General features: G+C 33.3%; 2 protein-coding genes across 3 annotated transcripts in view; one reads left to right on the top strand and one right to left on the bottom strand.

The window, feature by feature from the left end:
- oaf (BRICHOS-like domain-containing protein out at first) overlaps positions 1–21,002 on the bottom strand; it is a 788,141-nt gene that overhangs the window by 744,655 nt on the left and 22,484 nt on the right. The window lies entirely within an intron of this gene.
- Positions 659–19,958, top strand: LOC140434289 (juvenile hormone acid O-methyltransferase-like). 2 transcript variants are annotated; one of them, XM_072522440.1, is made up of 3 exons: positions 659–1,081; positions 12,817–13,088; positions 19,744–19,958. In XM_072522440.1, the coding sequence occupies exons 1-3, from the start codon at positions 723–725 to the stop codon at positions 19,923–19,925; spliced, it is 813 nt and encodes a 270-aa protein (XP_072378541.1). In that variant the 5' UTR covers positions 659–722; the 3' UTR covers positions 19,926–19,958. The 2 variants fall into 2 exon arrangements, with proteins under 2 accessions (XP_072378541.1, XP_072378542.1); XM_072522441.1 differs by lacking the exon at positions 659–1,081 and adding an exon at positions 5,598–6,020.

The raw sequence follows: 21,002 nt of genomic DNA, 5'->3' as shown, positions 1-21,002 counted from the left end.
CCTTTACGGAGGCAACATCCAAACGATTAGAAGCCTTCGAAATGTGGTGCTACCGCCGCATGCTCAGAATTTCCTATATCCATCATGTAACAAACAACACCGTGATCCAACGTATGAATAAAGATCTGGAAATTATGCGGATCGTGAATATGAGAAAGACGGCATATTTAGGGCATGTGATGCGCAATGAGAAGTATCAACTAATTCAACTAATTTTATAAGGCAAGATAGAAGGCAAAAGATCTCAAGGGTGCAGAAGGATATCGTAATTGAAGAACATCAGACAGTGGGTAGGAATGACTACCATACATCTATTTAGAGCAGCTCTCAACAAAGTTGTATGGACCAACGTGATTGCTAACATCCACAGAGGATAGGCACCAAAAGAAGAAGAATGTTTTGAGGCAATTATGATACAGTATGCATTGTAGGGTTAAAGGTAACATAATTTCTCTATCATATTCGATTTTTTTTCTCCAACCCAAGTGAGAGAGACGTTAAAAAAATTGTAGAATACGGTTATTTACATATTGTCGCCTAATGTAAATAAAATTTAAGTATAAGTTAATAATAAATTATAAGGAATATATAAATCTTAATATTAATTTACCTTCAATAAAATTAACAAATATTAAGATTTTTATTTAAAAGCTAGTTCGTTCCGACCAGTGAACATTCACAATATTACTCATCGGTTAATTAGACATAGCTCTCCTTCAAAAATGATTCCCGATTTATGGACAAAGGGAAATATTGCTACTCAAATACTAACGAAACAAAAATTGCAGAAATACGGACATCTACTGAAATGGAAAAAGAATGAAACGATTCTCGAGTTTGGCGCGGCAGATGGAAATACTTCAGTTAACTCGGTGCTACCAGTCTTACCAAAAGATTACAAAGAATATGTTATAACGGATATATCACCTAACATGGTAGAACATATGAAAAAGAATCTAAATATACCTAGAAGTAAGATCATACAGCATGATATTGCTACCGTAAGGCTTCAAGACGAATTGAAAAACAAGTTTGACCACATTTTTGGTATATTTGTATTGCACATGGTGCCAAATACCAGGTAAGACCTTTTACTTTTTTTGTATGTTCAAAATTAAAAAGGATACTTAAATGATATATCACTTTTTAACAATGTTTGAGCACTGCTATTTTCGTCTATCGCTTCCTTTCTTCTGTATCCTTTTATTTTGCTCTATTAGGTGTCAGATTTGGCTAAATTATATTATTTTTTTATTTACCAATGTGTATGTTGTGTATATTTTATTTTGTTTTTGTGCCATTACCTTCATGTCTTCAAGAATTTGCTGCCATATTTATCTTTAGAATAGTCTTAATCCATTTCTTTCTTGGTTAGTCTTTTTCTTTTTTATGGCAATTTAATATATTTTATTTTATCTAATTTTATTTAATTTTATCTAACAATTCATCACTTATTTTAATTTACTTTAATTTAATTTTAATATAATTTACTTTAGATTGAATTTATTATATTTTATTTTATTCCATTTTAATCTTTTTATTTAATTCAATTTTATTTTAATCTATTTTATTTTACTTCATTCCATTTTATGCTATTTAGTTAGCTTGAAGCCTTATAAAATATCATTTAAGGTAAATTATTTAAATATTTCCTATTTCAATTGCATAAAAATGAGATATGTGATATTTACTTTTTCATATTAATAGCACGGATCCATCTTTTTCTTTTCTCCAATTTATATGCAATCTTTGGGAACCTATAAAAACTACACTTACTATTTTTGCTATTATTAGCACAATTAAATACGCAACATGTATTTGCACACATTTTTGATAAAATTTTTGCGTAAAAAGATTCCATGATTCCAATTTTGTCATATTTCGCCGCTACCCACGCTGGCATCGTTTCAAGGTACCCCTACCATGGTCACGCACGGAGCGAATATTCTGAAGGATTTTAAGAATATCGAGAATTATTGCATGACATTTTAGTTAAATCTGGCAGTTGCAGGATCGTAATCGGCTAAATGTGAAAAGGTAATGTAGAATAAAAACTTTAACAATTCAATTTTTTTGTAATTTACATATTAGAGGTCTCGTCCTGTATATAAATTTTTATTGCGCATTGGAACGGCACTTTGTCATATTATATCCTATTCTATACATTCCAAGGAAAGTGGAAATGTATGGAATTGGAATGTTTGTTTATATAAAATAACGCTTCCTCCTAGAATCTTTTAAGTGTTGACTGCGAGATATAAAATTTTACTGGCAATTGCATTGATTGAAATCGGTCATATTCGGATAAGTAAGTTTGCTATAAGTTTCTGTGGCAGCCAATAGTTTAATTTTGTGAAGATTTATCATTAAATAGTGGAAATAGTTTAAATAGTTCTAATATACACGAGTTCTATTAACACGTTTATATTTATTGGTTAATGAAGGTCCTAGATTATCACATACTGAAGTACTCATTGCCTCAGAATAGCTAGCATATGTTTGAATGCCTTCATTTGCCAATCGTCTTACTGTTGGTAACGAAACTCCTAACGCCTCGGCAACACGCTAAAATGTATAGTATTTTTAAAATACTATTAATATTTTTTAGAATAATTTAAAATTTACTTTACGAATGGCAAAAACTGATAATAAAGTTGTCACAGCCTCTTTTTCTAATTGAAAATAATTTAGTAATATCTCGGTATATCTTTCTCGGTGTATACGGCATATTTAAAATATTTTTATGACAATAAATACAAAATTTAATTTTTACTGTAAAATGTCTGAAAATACTAACCTGGAATGACAATTATCATTTAATCAGTTGACATTGTAAAAGTAGGTACTGTCACGCTCCTTTCACACACTAAGAATTTGAACGTTCGGTGGTTTTGACGTTCGGTAGTTTTGACGCACGTTCAGAATTGATTGTGCTTTCACACAAGGCGTCACTGCTGCCGTACTTCAGTTTTAACCGAGTCGTTTACCTTATAACACTAAATATAATTTCGTAAAATAAATGGTGCAGTGTAGATATGGAGCGAAATCAAATTATAGCGTTGTGGTTACTCTATCGTCGAAAAAAGAGAAATGATGGACCAAATTCATTGGATCCATCCTATTAACGCAAAAAGATCGATGTTGGGATATTTGTCACATTATTTGAAGATTTAAAGAAAGATGAATTAAATTTTTTTAATTATTTCCGTATGTCAATTTCATCATTTGACGAACTACATGGTCGACTGAAAGAAGTCATTCAGCGTCAAAATACAAAAATGAGAAACTGTATTCAACCAGTGGAAATGTTGGCTGTTACTTAAAGGTAAATGTTAGATATTTTAGAATAAGTTGATTGTAATTCGTGGTGTTTCAATGGTTTTAATGTGAAAATGAAACAGTTATATCGAAAATTAATAAAATTATTTAATTATTTATTTATTAAATTATTGGACTTATAAAAGGCACAAAAAAATCACCATAAATGAAAAAAAGAAATGACCATAAGGAAAATAAATACATAACTATAATATGCAACATAAACATAAAACATAACTATAATATAAAAATATATGAAAGACTAATTATTTGTTTATTTATTTTGAAAAATCAACACTATATGGGGACGAAGGCGTTGACATCAGTGAGCTTGTTGTTTCAGCTTTAGATCCAAAACACTATGAACTTGCATGATAATCGTTATCTGAAGCTAAAGAAGTGTGTGAATGTTGCTGAGAGGATGTCGAGCAATGAGCGAGTGGTACATGTTGTGAGGGGGTGTTCAAAAGGGACTGATTCGTTGTAAGGGTGCTAGATGGTACTGGAGGAAATGGAGAAAATTAATGTTAGTTTCTGTGTTGATTATACGGTTGAGGTGTAGTGTTTGTTGGTTGAAAATATTGTTGGACTTGATGTTGTGAAAAGGAATGGTTGTGAAAGGATGATTGTGAATAGGAAGAGTAACTGGGATGGGAACGCCAGTAGTTAGTGTCTACATTGGATTGTAGAGGATGGCCAGTGATCCTTTTTTTGTTGTTTATATTTGATATGGTTTGAAGAACCGCCATCTGTTACTCAAGTATTTCTTCTCCACTAAACTTGCTCAAATGGGGTAGCAAACTTTGAAAAAATGCCATGTTCGGGTCAGGTTTTTCAGGGGCTTTCAAATTTTTAAGTCTACTTAATCCACTTGTTTGCGCCGCCTGGTTGCCGTCGGTTTTTTAAAAATTTAAGTGTTAGCTTCACTTTCAATATTTTGTCTTTCCGTTAGTTCAACACTACTTTTGTAGTGTAGTGTGATGTACAATTATATGTTTATGACATTTTGTTCTTGTCGGATATGCCGCAATTGACGAAATGCCCCTGAAGATGATCTAGTGATCGAAAGTACTTGGGCAAGATTAAATTAAACTGTGCTCGATATATGCCTTTTATTTGATCAAAGTTCATTTATTCGAGCATTCAACCTTATATTCCTTTTAAAATATTCGTCTCGAATCTGAGCTAATACCGAAAACCCAGCTTATAAATTAGTAAGTAATGAACTCTCCTTCTCCTATTAAACTTCAATCTATGCCACAGTATCTCTACCACATCTGAATAACATCGTTTTTTCCGTTTTTTTCAGCCACTTCTGCAATATTAATATCACCTAAACCTTCCTGGAATAAATTGAAAGCAGATTTTAATCTCTCGTTAAATAATTATGATAAGCACCAGACAAATCCACAACTTCTAAGGCAAAACTTTAAAGAATTAATTGCTAACAACAGATTTGACCAAATTTTATACATAGATGCTTCTAAGAGTCCTATAGCTGTTGGATGTGCTATACACCCACGAGAATCGTAAAAAATTGCAAAAATCGCGCAACATTTAGCAATTGAACAGATTTTGTAGAAACTGACTTCATTTGTGGCAAAATACAGAAATTTCATACAAAAGCACTCTTCACCTTTAAAACGAATTTTTGTCGATAAGACACTCTGATCAAAAGATATCGAATTTTTAAAGTCGATTTGATACAAATTTTATTTAATATGGATGTCGCGCGCGCAACTGACATTGAAAATCGACGGTCACTTCAAGCGTTGTTTCTGAAAAACGGTTTATTCTACACAAAAAGTGATAATAAACATTTTTGTTGAAAATTACCTCGGCTACATTTTTTATTTGAAACATTTTTTCTATGGAGTACAGATTCTTGGTAAATCGTTAGTTTTAGAGGGAAACCCGGGGGTAAAAGTGGATAACTTTTTTGCATCTTTTTTGGGGTCCCAAAATTGATATTTTTAGGGGTCAAATCTCTGACAACTGCACTAAGTGTATTGTAAAAAAATAGAGATAATAAAATAATTTTCCTATCCTACTATTTTTTTAAACCCATAACTAATAAGATGAATTTGTGTTAAACAGTGTAATTTGCATCTCGTCTCCTGATGCAAATAAAATTTAAGTATTATTAGTAATCTAAGTTTATGTTAATAATAAATGCACTTTATGTATAAATTAGGTTTATATAAATCTTGATAATTATCAACGTCAATGACAATAAACGAATTTTAGTATTTTTAATTAAAAGCTACAAATCTATTTATCATCGGTTGAGTCAACAGTTCACAGCTTTCTGCATCGCTGATTAGACTTATCTCTACCTTAAAAATGACTTCTAATCTATGGATAAAGGGAAATATTGCTACTCAAATATTAACGAAACAAAAATTGCAGAAATACGGACATCTACTAAAATGGAAAAAGAATGAAAACATTCTCGAGTTTGGTGCGGCAGATGGAAATACTTCAGTTAAGTCGGTGCTACCAGCCTTACCAAAAGATTACAAAGAATATGTTCTGACAGATATATCACCTGATATGGTAGAACATATGAAGAAAAATCTAAATATTCCTAGAAGTAAGATCATACAACATGATATTGCTACGGTAAGGCTTCAAGACGAATTGAAAAACAGGTTTGACCACATTTTTGGTATATTTGTAATGCACATGGTGCCGAATCCAAGGTAAGAATAGTTTCCCTCTTTTGCATTTTTTAAATTAAAGGATATATAAAAGATATCAATTTTTAACAATTTTTGAGCATTGGAATTTTTGTTTAACGCTTTCTTATTTCTTTCCCCGTTTCTTTTACTCTTTTAGTTGTCAGATTTTGATAAGTTATATTACGTTTTATTTACCCATGCCTCTCACTTTAATTTTATTTTCTGACATTCTTTTATTTCTTCGAATCTTAACTGCCCAATCGAATCTTTTATTTCTTCGAATCTTTCTCGCTCCGCCTTTTTCCTTGACACCATTAGTTTCTTCTACTCTTCTTGTTGTTCTACTGCATTTTATTCTCAGCAGGTGTCCATTTTGTGTCCAACAAGGCTCCAAGGGATTGAAAACGTCCCCTCTAAACTATATAAATTAGGTGGCGAACACCTAGTAAGACAAATACATATGCTTATGAACAAGATAATGAGGAAAAGATCCCTAGTGACTGAAAAATCGGGATTAATAGATTACCGCCTATGCCGATGACATTAGCATCATGTCTCGTAGAACAGAAGAGGCATCAGAAATATATTCATAATTAAAAACAAGGGCAGAAGAGACTGGACTAGAAGTAAATATTCAAAAGACAAAAAACTAACACAGACGAGAGCGAGGGGAAACAGACACAGAGTTGAATTAGAGGACGATGTTGAAACTGTAAAAAGTTTCACATATATTGGAGTTACATTAAGCACGGATGGAACAAAAGAACGAGAAATTCAAAGAAAAATAGTAAAGACAAACAAAGCTTACTTTTCACTCGTCCATGTATTCCGCTCCAAAAACACACACTGGAGATTGAAAATTAGGGTCTACAAAACTATTATAAGACCAATAGTATGTTATGGATGCGAGACATGGGTGATGACAGAAGGCACAAAACAAAAGCTGGAAGTTTTTGAAAAAAAAGTCCTGAGAAAAATATTTGGACCTATTAATTAAAATGGAGTATGGTGATCCAGGTACAACCATGAACTTTACCAACTGTTCAAAGAAGCACCGATCTCAGAATTCTTTAAACTTCAGAAACTTCATGTCGTGAGAATGGAGACTGACAGATTGCCAAAAAAGCACTAGATAGTAAAATTCAGGGCGCCAGACTAAAAAGAAAGTCACGGAAAAGGTGAAAAGATGAAGTGGCAGCGGACGCGCAAAATTTGCTCGACTCCTATGCCTCCTTTGTTAGGGGCAGTTTGGAGGAGGCCAAGGCTCGATTAGGTCTATAGAGCCATTGGAGAGAGAGAGGGAGAGAGAGAGAGAGAGAGAGAGAGAGAGAGAGAGAGGTGTCCATTTTGTCTATTCTGTTCAATTTGTCTCTTCAACTATCCTTTGTATGTGCCACATCTCCTGTGCGTCTATGCTACATATCCTCCTCTATGTTTTCTCCTTCGTACGGATGTAGTGGCGTCATGGGATTTGTTTGACTATGTCTATATAATTATCTCTCTTCTGTGCATGTTATTTTGCTTTGGAGAATGAGAAACCAGTCATGCTATTTTGTTGGTCCGACCATCGTGCTGGAGATCTTCCTTCGTATCTTTTGCCCGCTAAGTTGTTGTTCAACTATTATTCGTTCCACGCCTTCTCTTCTTCTGGTTCTTCTTCTTCACGTGCCATATCAAAATTATCTGACGCTGGTAATCGGTTCTGCCACATAGAATAACTGTCCTGCATTTGATATCTGAGTCCATTCACGAATGTTTTTTAACCAAAAAACCTGTTGTCTTTCTACATCTCTAGGGCCTTCTATTTTACCTTTAAAGGTCAAGTGTAGTATTCTATATCGATTTCTCCTCACTATATGTTCCAGATAGGACATTTTTAGGTGATTATCAGTCTTACGCAATTCTTTAGCTTTGGTGACCCTCCTTCCATACTTCTGTTACATACAAAAGTACAGACCAAATATAGCACTTAACCATTCTTTGAGTTTTATTTATATGTCTGGATTTACTTGGTCCATTATGATAGTTCCCAAATGTATAATTTTGTGAAATTTTTCTACTTGGCGTCAATTTAACTGACGCTCTTCATCTAGATGTGGATTACGACTAAAGACTAACAATTTTGTTCTGTTTGAGTTTATTTTAATGCTCACTTCCTCTCCTACTTCGTGAATACGATCAAGTAGAATTTGGACAGCTTCAATATTTTTTGACAGAATTGCTGTATCGTTCGTGTATCTAATTACATTAATAGTTGAGCCAGTTGATTTTTATATTCCTGATCCCACTCACGCAAGCCACTCATGATTTATGTACTGTGTGTGTACATCAGGAAATATTTGTTCAATGAGAGTATCTTGCGAATCAGCGATTGTACAGAAATCGGTCGGTAATTTTACGTATCCATTTTCATCTGTACCAACTTTTCCATCACCGATATCTAAGAGTTGTTTTGAGAATGTTTCAGCGGATGGATCTTGAAGCATTTGAACGCGCATATTTACTTTCAGCTGTACTTTTTCAACATTACGCCACAATGGAGATGATTTTAAGCAAGCGTTGATCTCATCAGCGTATGTTGAACGTGGAATGACGGGAAGTGTTTGTCTGAAATCACCTAAAAGCACCAACAGAGTGCCGCCAAATAGTTTGTCGTTGTTTTTAATATCTTTCAATGTCCCGTTTAACGCCTCAATTGAATGTTTGTGTGCCATAGTAGATTCATCCCAGATGATAATTTTACACTGTTTTAGCACGGTAGCCATGGACGATTGTTTTTTAATGTTACACACTGCGTCAGGGTTATTTTAAATATTTAGTGGCAGCTTAAATACTGAATGAGCTGTTCTGCCTCCATCAAATAGTTGCCGCAATGACCGATGATGCAACGGCCAATGCGATGCCATTATTTGATCGTATTTCGGCAAGAATTAGTGAAATAAGGAATGTTTTGCTAGTTCCACCCGGTGGATCCAAAAAGAAGAACCCACCTTGTCCTGCTGAAACTGCGAGCAAAATGCGGTCATAAATGGTTCTTTGTTCGTCATATATTAGTGAGATGGATAGTGGAAAACGTTATAATTATAATTACGGCCAGGATTATAGCGAAAATATTAGTTTTATGAAAAAAAATTTGAAACAATAGTTGTAAAAAATTCAAATAATTATATAAAAAAGTATACTTACAACACAAAAGCCGTTGTTGGTTGGAGCTCGTGACACGTGTTGAGTACTTTTAAGGTTATGTAAATCACTTGTTTAAATAAAACTTCATTAACTGATCTAATCGTGCCAAATACACTTAAAATTAATAATTTTATTATTATGAATAAAATAGTAATAATTAATAGTTATTATGAGAGTTGCACAGAAATAGAAAATTGATAATTGTGAACGTTACTACTACACTTGATGCATAAACAATAATCATGGATGGCCGAAAACTGTGTAGGTAAGTCTTGTGTGAGTGAAAATGTGCAGTATAGTAGCAGTGTTGAGTTTTAAGTGCAGTCGATGAGGTTGACAGAGATAACGGAAGAATGAAGACGTTTTAGAGGTCGGTCAAAAAGAAAACCGACAAATATGTTAGAGAAGTGGTATTTTACTCAAGTAATGTGTTTATAAAGATTTCAACATTTCCATTGTCCAGTTTTTAAGAAGCGTTTACATGGTGTGTCCAATGTGCCAGTTTCCACCTCAAACCGCAATGTCCTAAGCAGCCGTTTAGGGATATTTTTTTTACAGTTTGAAGATGTAGTTTTTTGTTCCAGTTATTGAAAGTTATACAGTGAAACTCAGGTAATTTTTTTTTGTGATCAGATTTTAAAAGTAAAGCAGACATTTTTTTAAATAAACGTAATAATTGCTTTCATACAAAAAAAATTGTAATGTTTAAAGTAGTAAATTTTTATGGTTTGACTTTTAGCTGTCATTTTATTTGTTCAGTTTTGTTTTAAATTTAGTATTAACCTATGATAGTTAGCACTATTTTTGACACTTGGTAAATACCTAATCATATTTGAGATTTTGTTTTTGTTTTTTAAAGAAGGTTAACCACTATGCATAGTTTCACTTAATTTGATTTGTAATAATTTATTTCTGCTACAAATTGTCGCCCATTAACAATTGTAAGTTTTTTCTGTATTTTTTTTTAATTGTGACTATTAATATAGTGTTTTTATGTTCTCTATGAAGAACAAGAAATAAAACAAGAAATAAATGATAACTTAAAGAAAATCAAACAAGACGTGATAAAAACAACAGATGTTAATGACAAATGGAACATGGTACAGGAAACTTTAATAAAGGCAGGAAAAAAGCTACTGCAGACAAAAATAAGAAAAAAACAGAGATGGATGACTACAGAAATCTTAGATCTAATGGAGGAAAGAAGGAAACATAAAGGCAGGAGTAAAGCAAAATACAAGGAACTACAGAGATTGATAGGAAAGAAAATAAAAGAGGCCAAATCCACTTGGCTTGCTAATCAATGCAGTGAAATAGAGGCATATGCTAAACAGTATGATAGCTTTAACATGCATAAGAAAATAAAGGAAATGACAAATACACTGAGAAAAAAGAAAGATGCCCTTCTGAAAGACGCAAATGGAAAAATCATTATAGAAATTAAAGAAAAATTAAAAAAATGGAAGACATACATAACAGATATGTTTGAGGATAATCGGCGAGAACCGGAAGAAATCGACAGCGAAACGGGGCCAGAGATCATAATAGAGGAAATCGAACAAGCAATACGAAACGCAAAAAATGGAAAAACTGTAGGTCCAGACGAAATACCTGCGGAACTACTGAAATGTCTAGACGATGAAACTCTACCTGTACTTCTGGACCTATTTAATGAAGTATATAAAACTGGAAAAATCCCACAGGAGTGGTTGGTGTCCACCTTTGTAGCAATACCAAAAACAGTATATGCCAAAGGTTGTTCAGACTATAGGACAATATCACTAATAAGCCATACCCTCAAAATATTTCTAAAGGTGATTCATGGAAGATTATATAGAAAACTAGAAGATGATATGGATGATACTCAGTTTGGGTTCCGCAAGGGACTGGGAACGAGAGAGGCATTGTTTGCTTTTAATGTCCTCTCTCAAAGGTGCTTAGATATGAACCTAGATATTTATTCCTGTTTCATCGACTTCGAGAAGGCATTCGACAGGGTCCGACATGAAAAACTAATAGAAATACTGAGAAACAAAGATATAGACAGACGAGACTTACGAATCATTATCAATCTGTATTGGAATCAAAAGGCCAATATAAAGATAGAAGAACAAAAGTCCGAAAATATAGATATAAAGAGAGGAGTAAGACAGGGCTGTGTTCTGTCACCATTACTGTTTAACGTGTACAGCGAAGCCATATTCCAGGAAGCGATAGCGGATCTGGATGATGGAATCCCCGTAAACGGAAGAATAGTAAATAAAATAAGATTCGCTGATGACACCGTTATAATGGCAGACACTCTGGAATCGCTACAAGAATTGGTAAATAGAATTAACGATTATTGCATTAGATACGGACTAAAAATAAATAAGAGAAAAACTAAATTCATGATTGTCTCAAAAACGCAACATGGAAATGAAAGATTAATGATAGAGCAAACCCAAATAGAAAAAGTAGAGACATATAAATATCTGGGAACCTGGGTTGATGACAAAAATGACCAAAGCAGAGAAATCAAAGTCCGAATTGAAACTGCAAGGCAAGCATTTGTGAAAATGAAGACAATGCTTACCAACAGAGACCTTCAGTTGCATCTCAGATTGAGGGCTCTAAGATGTTACATATTTTCTATCTTACTATACGGAATGGAAGCTTGGACATTGAAGAAACAACACATAAGGAAAATAGAAGCGTTCGAAATGTGGTGTTACAGAAGAATATTAAAAATTCAGTGGATTCAAAGGATTACCAATGCTGAGGTACTACGACGTCTAAATAAGGAGTTAGAAATTATGAACAGCATAAAAAGAAGAAAACTAGAATATTTGGGTCACATAACCAGAGGAGAAAAATATGAGCTGATGAGAATTATTATGCAAGGAAGGATCCAAGGAAGAAGAAGCATAGGAAGAAGACGCATCTCCTGGCTGAAGAACCTTAGAGAATGGTTTAACTGTAGTTCACTACAACTTTTCAGAGCAGCAGCTAACAAAGTGACCATAGCCGTTATGATATCCAACCTCCGATAGGAGATGGAACTTTAAGAAGAAGATGTTCTCTATATTTTGTAACTGTTTGTGGTGACACAAAAATAAATGTTAAATTATGTTTTTCAACATTTTGTTTATTTTTTTACTAACCTTTTTTTGAGTTTAATTTGAAAAAGATTTTGAATGTTTTGTATTTCTGATAATTATATCTCCAGTTACAACTAGCTGGTTGTAATAGGTATAATTAGGCACCTCAAGTGGCGCCCTATATTAAATTTCTTGAGGTGTTTTCGGTTTATTTTCATTCTGTTTGTCCCAAGAGATTCATGACCGTTTATTTCATTTTTCTGTAGTTGCCCCAATCCAAACCCTCTTGTCTTTTACTTATTCACGACCCCAGCTCTCCTACCAAAGCCTGAGTGCCCGTTCGCACAAGTAGCGATTATTTTGCTTACCCTTCTCCACCCCCATAGGTTCTCTTCCCTCAATTTTCTACCCCTTGTATTAATACTTCTATGGTAGGCAAAATATTTCGTTACAACATCGTGACAGGGAAATTTTATATATTAGATAATTTGACATATTATCGCGACATATTTCTATTGTACGTGCGAATCTAATGTATATTTTTATTTTAGACAGAGTTTCATTAACGTCAAGGAAATGCTTAAGCCAGGCGGTCAAGCATTTATATCATTCTTGGAACGCGGACCGATGGATAACGCTTTCCACCGTTTGCGGAACTATCCGAAATGGTCAAGGTACGGATACATGATGTCTGCTCATTATTATAGCGACAATATTGAAGAATCATATAAAAAAGATATTGATGCTGCTGGGTTCGAATCATATTCATTTCATGTTGAAAACGACTACCCGATCTGGTTTGAAAACGATGAGGAAAGAAAGAGTAAGTATACATTTAACTCGCTAGAACACGACACTTCGTATGGGTGTGCCAAATTGGAATGATTTCAATAATTTCAGATTGGGCCAGAGTGAAACCGTTCTTATTTTATTTGCAAAAAAATTGAGAAACGATGTATCGGTTAAGTACATACGTTATATGAATCTGTGTTGTACATTAAAGCTAACTGTCCATATTTCATTTTTGTACTCGAGCACCTCTTGATACGTTTTACTAACTTAAAATGTGAATTGCTTCTCTGTCATTCAATTCAATTTTTTATGTATTTATCACTTCTACTCAATTGAATCTCAGTAATTAGTGAAAAGGAAGGATCTTAGAAGAATATATGGATCTCAAATAGATAAATTGACAGGAGAGTGGAAAAGGCACCGCAGTGCTGAATTGGTGACTCTGTATGATTCTGAAAACATTGTCAGACATAAAAGCTACCAGAATAAAATGAACAGGTCATGTGGTAAGATCAGAGGAAGACAGAGTGCTAAAGACAGTGTTTTTTAGAGATTCAAGGATGATGTTGAATCCGATTTATCTAGGATGGGGGTACAAAAATGTATAGTGGATGCCATACGCCGTAGTGGATGCGGCGAAGACTCACCCGAGCTGTAAAAGCAAGAAGAAAAAGAAGAAGAAGAAGATATAATATTTCAGATCTTATGATATCTAGTGTTGAAGACTAGTTACCGTCATTATATATATATATATATATATATATATATATATATATATATATATATATAAATAAATATATCTGTCTATCTATACAGCCCTTGCTGTTCAATTTTGCACATAGGCCTCCTCTTCCTTCTTCCACGTCTCTCTATTGTAGGCAGTTTGTATCCATCCACTTCGGGCCTGCGTGTTCCTTCAAGTCATCTGACCATCGCATTTGTGGCCTTCCTCTTTTTCGTTTGTAACTATATGGTCTCCAGTGTATAATCATCTTATTCCATCTGTCGTCTTTCTGTCTTATGGTATGTCCAGCGAACTTCCACTTAAGTTTTGCTATCTGCGTTAATATATCGGTCACTTTTGTTTTGTTGCGGATCCAAATATTTCTTTTCTTGTCTGATAGCCTGATGTTCAGCATTTGTCTTTCCATAGCTCTTTGGGTCTTTGCTATTTTTTCCATGTTTTCCTTTGTAAACGTCCAGTTTGAGAACCGTAGGTGAGAACAGGAAGTATACATTGGTTGAAGACTCTTGTTTTTAAATATTGGGGGTATTATATATATATATATATATATATATATATATATATATATATATATATATATATATATATATATCCGTCGGTTTCTTATATTTAACTTGTATATATTTTGTTCAGTTCACTTTTAATTTTCCTTATCTCAAATTATTTCTTGTTGTTCGTCATCAATTGTCAGAACTTCGGCGACTTCAATCATCAAGTATTCTTTTGTATATTCCACTAATTTCTTTAACCGTCTTCTGTATGTTAAATATGTCATATTTTTTTATGTAATTCTTACAGTTCTTCACCTTCACTTTTTATCTACTTCTCTTTAGCAGCTTTGATCTCCTTCTCCATTCTCCACTTTTTTTTTTGATGTTGTTTTTCTCCATTGAGGTACTGGGTACCAGTGTAAATAATGATGTCTTTGATTTTATTACAAAATATTTCAGAATTTTCTTCATCGCTAGGTAATTCAGTTAATATAGTGTTAATATTTTTCTGACTTTCTGTCTGGTATGGTTTTGATTTAACCAAGCTGAATTGTAACTATATAACTACCTCCGAAAATTAGGAGCCAATGTAAAACAGTAAAACTCACAACTTTCTTTGGGAGCCAATTGTAAGGTCTCGTTTAGCTCAGTTTCTCAGGCGTAAGAGCATCTTGTCTTAGCAGTTAATCTGAAAAATGAGTTTGGCTGGGACAAATAAACCAAAATATTAACTAATCATATTTTTATTGTAAATAAATAAATATAAAAATGAAATTGCATTATTAAACTAAAATCAAACAAAGCCAATCTTGCCTATAGCTTTACAAAATATAAAATGATACTTAAGGCTTCTGATGTTGTCTTCAAGTAGTTAAACAGGAATTCAGAATGTATTTGTTGGTTGCTAGTTCCAGTTGTTCATATTGGTATTAAACTCTAGAGATATGTTAAGTTCCCATAGCAGCGACCACCTACTGCAGTATTTTATTCGGTTATTCCCAATGGATTTAGGGGCGGTCCCTTCCGAGTAAGGGGGACAAGGAAAAATAGAGCTAAGGCCAAAAAAAACTAGAATAATGAATCTTGTGTTAGCAACTGTATATGTTTTAAAATATTTCCTTGCCATTTGAAGATCGAAAATAATTACAATATTAAATAGAAAATAGTAAATTGGCAAGGATACAATGAAAAATTACATATTAAAATGACATGAAATGACATATCAAAAGACCGAAAAAGCGATGGGAGGATTATGTCGATGAGGACCCCAGAGATGTTCTTGGAAGTCGATCGTGGAGGAGAATGACTACAGACTGTAATAGATGGAGAGGTTTGAAACACATTCTCACACAATGCTCTCTTTATCCGTTCCATTCTAATAACAAACACTGTATCATAAGAAAAGAACTTAATTAAAATAAATACTAATTTATAATGTATCAAACACAAAAAATATCTGAAAAATTTAAATTTAAAACACATTTCCCATTAAAAACTATCTCTAGGTATTTCTGCTAAATTGTGTTCACTGCTGGCCAAATTTGAAAAAGAACCGAAAAAAAATCAAAAGGTTGGGGCAATTTTGTCAGAAATTATAAGTGTGCCCGTTTGTATAATTATATTATTATATTATTGTAAATATTTTTTTTTTGTAAATCAGCTAATATTAAGGTTGCTGTTATATATAATTCTAAATAATAAAATAATATTTAACAGCAATTCACACTTCCTGGCTTAAAGAAGCTTATGCATATAATGGGATATAACTGCAACAAGAATAAACAAATTAAATAAGATGGTTATTGTACTGTAATATAAACTAATTATTTAAATATACATATTTTTGTTTTAAGATGAATTAAAATCGAGGACGGCAATCTAATAAAACAAGTTTTACAATAGTTTACATTGCATTAAGTATATTTTTTATTACTCTATTGTATTTTCATCTCGTAAATATTTTTAGTCAAATCCGCTATAGTTCTTTAAAAAATTATTGATAGCACATCATAAACCAGTCACATAAAGTCACCAATCCACTTAAAATTTCTTATTGTTAAATATCTCATTTAAGATTTACATTTTTGACAATTTAGACCTTTAAAGCTAACGTTCAGAAGAAAATTTTATTTTCAAAATAAGATATATACTTTTCCAAATACAAGAAGACGCTGCAAATTTTGGTTAATCATACTACGTAGTACTACAAGAGATATAGATTGGTACTGAATACAAAAAAAAACAAAAATCATGACTGACAGTAAGAACAATATCACGTTTGGAAACAAAGATGACAAAGGAAAAGCTTTAGAGAAATTCATCATCATCACTGGCTCGACAACCCTTTTTGGGGTCTTGGCCTGTTCCAGGATTCTTCTCCATTCTGATCTGTTTCGTGCTTTTTTTCTCCAGTTTTTTATTTTTAAGGTTGCCATATCATTTTCTATTTGTTCTAAGTATCTCAGCTTCGGTCTTCCTCTTGTGTTTTTTCCTACTGGCATCTGTTTGAATATTTTGTTTGGTATTTCGCCTTCTTCCATTCTTTCTACATGTCCTATCCAACGCAGCCGTCCTATTTTAATGAACTTTATAATATCCGGATCCTGGTATATTTTGTATAGTTCAGAGTTGTATCTTCTTCGCCATATTCCGTTTTCTTTTGTGCCCTTATATATGTGTCGCAAGATGTTTCTTTCGAATGTGGCTAACAACGTTTTCTCTCTTTTAGTGAGTGTCCAGGTTTTTGAGCCGTATGTGAGTTCCGGTCTTATTAGGGTTTTATATATTTGGCGTTTTGTTTTTCTTGCGACGTTATCTGATCTTAGTTGCCTAATTAAGCCATGGTTTAGAGAAAGTACTTAGATACAATTACTTGGGACGTGAGCTAAGTGAACACTGGGACCGCGGCCTTGAAATAAAACGACGCATTGAGATAGCCAGAAGCGCTCTCAATAAGATAAATGATAAGATAAATGTGTTGAGATGCCAACCACGTATTCTTTGTCCTTTTATATGGAGTTGAAGCCTGGACAATTACGGACGAAACTGAAAAAATACTTGCCAACTTTGAGGTTATGTTATCGAAGAACGTGGAAAATATCATGGACACAACACGTAACAAACGGAAATATTAAGAAAGATGAAAAAAAAAAAGAAATACTTAATACGATAAAGGAAATAAAAATGAGCTACTTTGGTAAGAATAAGAAATAAAAAATATGAATTGATGCGATTGGTTATACAAGGGAAAGTGGAAGGAAAAAGAGGACCGGGGAGACACACGTCCTGGTTGAAAATTTAAAGCAGCGGAGTGGCAAAACAACAATAGAACTCTTCAGAACTGCTGCACACAGAGTAAAACGGGCCGTGATCATCGCCAATGTCCTTAAATGATAAGACATACAAAGAAGAAGAAGAAGATACAACAGCCCGGTCAAGTTAGCCCAAAAATAGGGGTAAGATTACAAAGATTTACATACAGCTAAACAATGGTGGTAAAGTGTTAACATATTACCAATAATCTCCCATTATTTTTGCTACAATTATTAGTAGAACACGAAAATATATTATATCTATTTTCGATATATCTCAGCTCAAATAAAACGAGTTTTTTGTCCGCCCGTTTTCCGCTGAGACGCCTGCTAAAACAGGTTTTCTCTTTTGGTATCTAAACACACTTCGATACTATGTTACCGCCAGTTCTCCTCTTCTCAATACAAAAAGTTATCGTTTTTACGACCACAACTGGTCATAAATGTTTTTTTATAGTACCAACCGCTGCGCTAATTCATTAGAAAAAAGCAAGTTTTGTGTCTACCTAGAACTGGGTCAATAATGTTTATATGTTCTCAGAACTCGTAAAAGGACAATCAATCTATTATTGGTTTATTATTATCCAATTTCTTCGTAAATGTATAGAAAAAGTGGCTTTTTGGAACCTACTGTTGGAACAATGCCCCGTGTACATTTCTGAATTTGCAAGTTTCAAAAAATCTGCAATCTTCTTAGGGATATTATTTATATAGTGTTAATCCCCACCGGTTGAGTAGTGCACATTTGCTGTCGGTAATTTACAAAAAACTTACTGTGAGGTACGTTTCTGGGGCGCAAGTCAATATACTTTCTCACAATTTCCAAGAAACTCAGGCCACTTTTCTAGTCAGTAATACAAAACGACCTTTCCTGCTTGGTTTTAGTATCAGATAATGAAACGATTATCACCGATTTTCTGTCGTCCATGTTAAACACTTCTAACTTGTACAGTTCATCGGACCTAGTCGCTCCATGCACACCAAAAATAGCAATAGCCTTCATCAACAAATAGACGTCATCAGGAGCTTCTGTCAGAAATTTAATAATGTCATCTGACTCCAGGATTTTGGACTTTTTAGCTTTGTATCCTCCACTCAGGATTTTTAGTAAGGTGGTTAACTTGCTGAATTTAGAAATGTCATCCTAGATTTTTGTGGCAACAATAAACTTTCTGCTTCCAACTCTGCATTTTCTACATCTGATGGGAGGTTTTCCTTTTCTTGTGTCAATTCTTTTCCGTCCATTTCGTATTTATTTACTTTGTACACAAAACGCAACAATATTCTCCGCAAAAACCAAAACGTAACATTTGTTTGACATTTGTTGACAGAGTAATTCATATCCCTAGCAACGGAGCAACACAATTGCGATTTTTGTGCTAAAAATTACAATTTTCTTTGAAATTCTATTTTTCACCTGAACTTGAAGTCTTGCTATAGAAAAAAATGTTATATTGCACACGACGATAAAATCGCATTATCTTCTCGAGCATAATTAGCGTCTTGTCTGACGTCTCTACGCTAAAAAACGCTCTCGAAGATAAAGTACAATTTTATCATCTTGTGCAATAAATAACTATTATCTTTAATATTTATTTTAAAAACTTGCTGTTTTCATCAAAAATGAATGATAAAGTTGACTTCCTGTGCTCTTTCGCCAGTGACGGTAAAGTCATGGTTGTAGGGGAAATTTCTACCAGTCTGACGCAGGCGCAATAAAATTGAGTTCGGACCTTCAAATCTACGAAGCTCTTATAAATTAATATCTCTGTGAAAAATTAACTTATTTCGATATTTTTTTAAACTGGGGGATTGCAAAAAACAATAATCTGTACGTAATTTGTTTTTCAGTATCATAATTATTTGACAGGCTTGTTGCACCGACTCTTCAACTTTATATTTTATCTTCACAAAAATTTACTTTTTTTAATAATTATGATATAAATGAGAGAATATATAGAATTTTGTCATTTACATCTAGTTAAGTTTTGTAATATTATAGAAAATAAAATTTTTTGTATTTTATTTACCGATGTTTGAAAAATTGCTGACCGGAATGTGCTCTGATTTAAGTAACTGGTATACCACTCACTCATCATAGAGAAGATTACAATAAAAATATTGTTTATTGATTTCTAGGTGCATTTACCTCACTCAATCACGTGCAGTACAGGGTACCTGAAGAACAGAGGGATGAATACTTAGAGGATTACCATAAGGAAGGCGCAAAAGATATTAAGATTATGGAAAAAGATGGAAAACAATTACTATATTTGAATGATATGAAATTATTTGTTGCTATAATGAACAAACAGGAATAAATATTTTAGTTTAATAAAATTGTTTTTTCTGAATTATGCAGTTTTTTTCAATATATCACCGTTTGTTAATTCGTTCTGCACTCAAGCACTTGTTAACATCGTCTTCCTTCATTGTATCACATCCCGGCAGGTTCTTTCTAATTCCTTCTTTTTCTAGTAAGCTGTGCAAGGCCTTTTTGAAGACTTCGACAATTTCTGGTTCAGCAGACAGTTTCTCACCACATATCTCTAGCTTCAGCACACCGAACCGACAACTCTCCAACCATCCTTCACTTGCCACCCCTGCTTCCCTAGGAGTTAAAGACATGTCAGGTAAAAATTATTAAGTATGTAATAAAAAATTGACTTTACTTTATCTTTGTTTTAGCCTATTGATTAATACCTCTCTTTTCCGTGACCAGATTGTAATTTGTCTATTATAAGAAATACCAGATTGTAATTTATCTATTATAAGTCCGTAATCGTCATGAAGGTCCGTAAATCGTCCTATTGTACCTATTGCTTCTTCTGCATAAACTTGCTTAAAGCCCATATTGTGTAATATGATGGTGTAGCATGTATGGCTGTTTTCAAGTCCTTATAAAACTCTTCAATTTCCTTATCTGAGTGAATAGTCGTTGAAGCACATGTCTGCATTACCTTAAAGTTATATTTTTTATTTAGTTTGAAGATGAGTTATACAATCCTTAGGCTTATGCTGATAATTTCAACTATATTTTGTGTGTGCTTTCTATGTACAATGAATCCTACCATTTGAAGTGTCCTCTCTTTTAAAATAAAATACGTGTCCTGATTTTACAGTAATTTGGGCTACTCTCCTTCGTCTTATTTCGCTAAGACCGATGATGTCCCATGTTATTGTTTTCAGCTCTTCCTACAGTTCTACCATCTTCTGGTCCGATATAAGAGTTTGTATGCAGTATATTGTATGCAGTAATATGCATTTGTCGCTCTTTGTGGTAGCCTGATCTTTTCCGGAAAATTTTAGCACCCTCAGCTAACAGCAAAAAAAACTAATAGATTTTTTGAAAATCGAAAATACAAGACCTATGTAACCAGTTAAAGAAAAAAATGGTT

This window comes from Diabrotica undecimpunctata, chromosome 2 (assembly GCF_040954645.1).
Source record: "Diabrotica undecimpunctata isolate CICGRU chromosome 2, icDiaUnde3, whole genome shotgun sequence".
Lineage (NCBI taxonomy): Eukaryota > Metazoa > Arthropoda > Insecta > Coleoptera > Chrysomelidae > Diabrotica > Diabrotica undecimpunctata.
The sequence above is the reverse complement of the archived record's forward strand: the minus strand, read 5'-3'. Positions and strand labels throughout refer to the sequence as shown.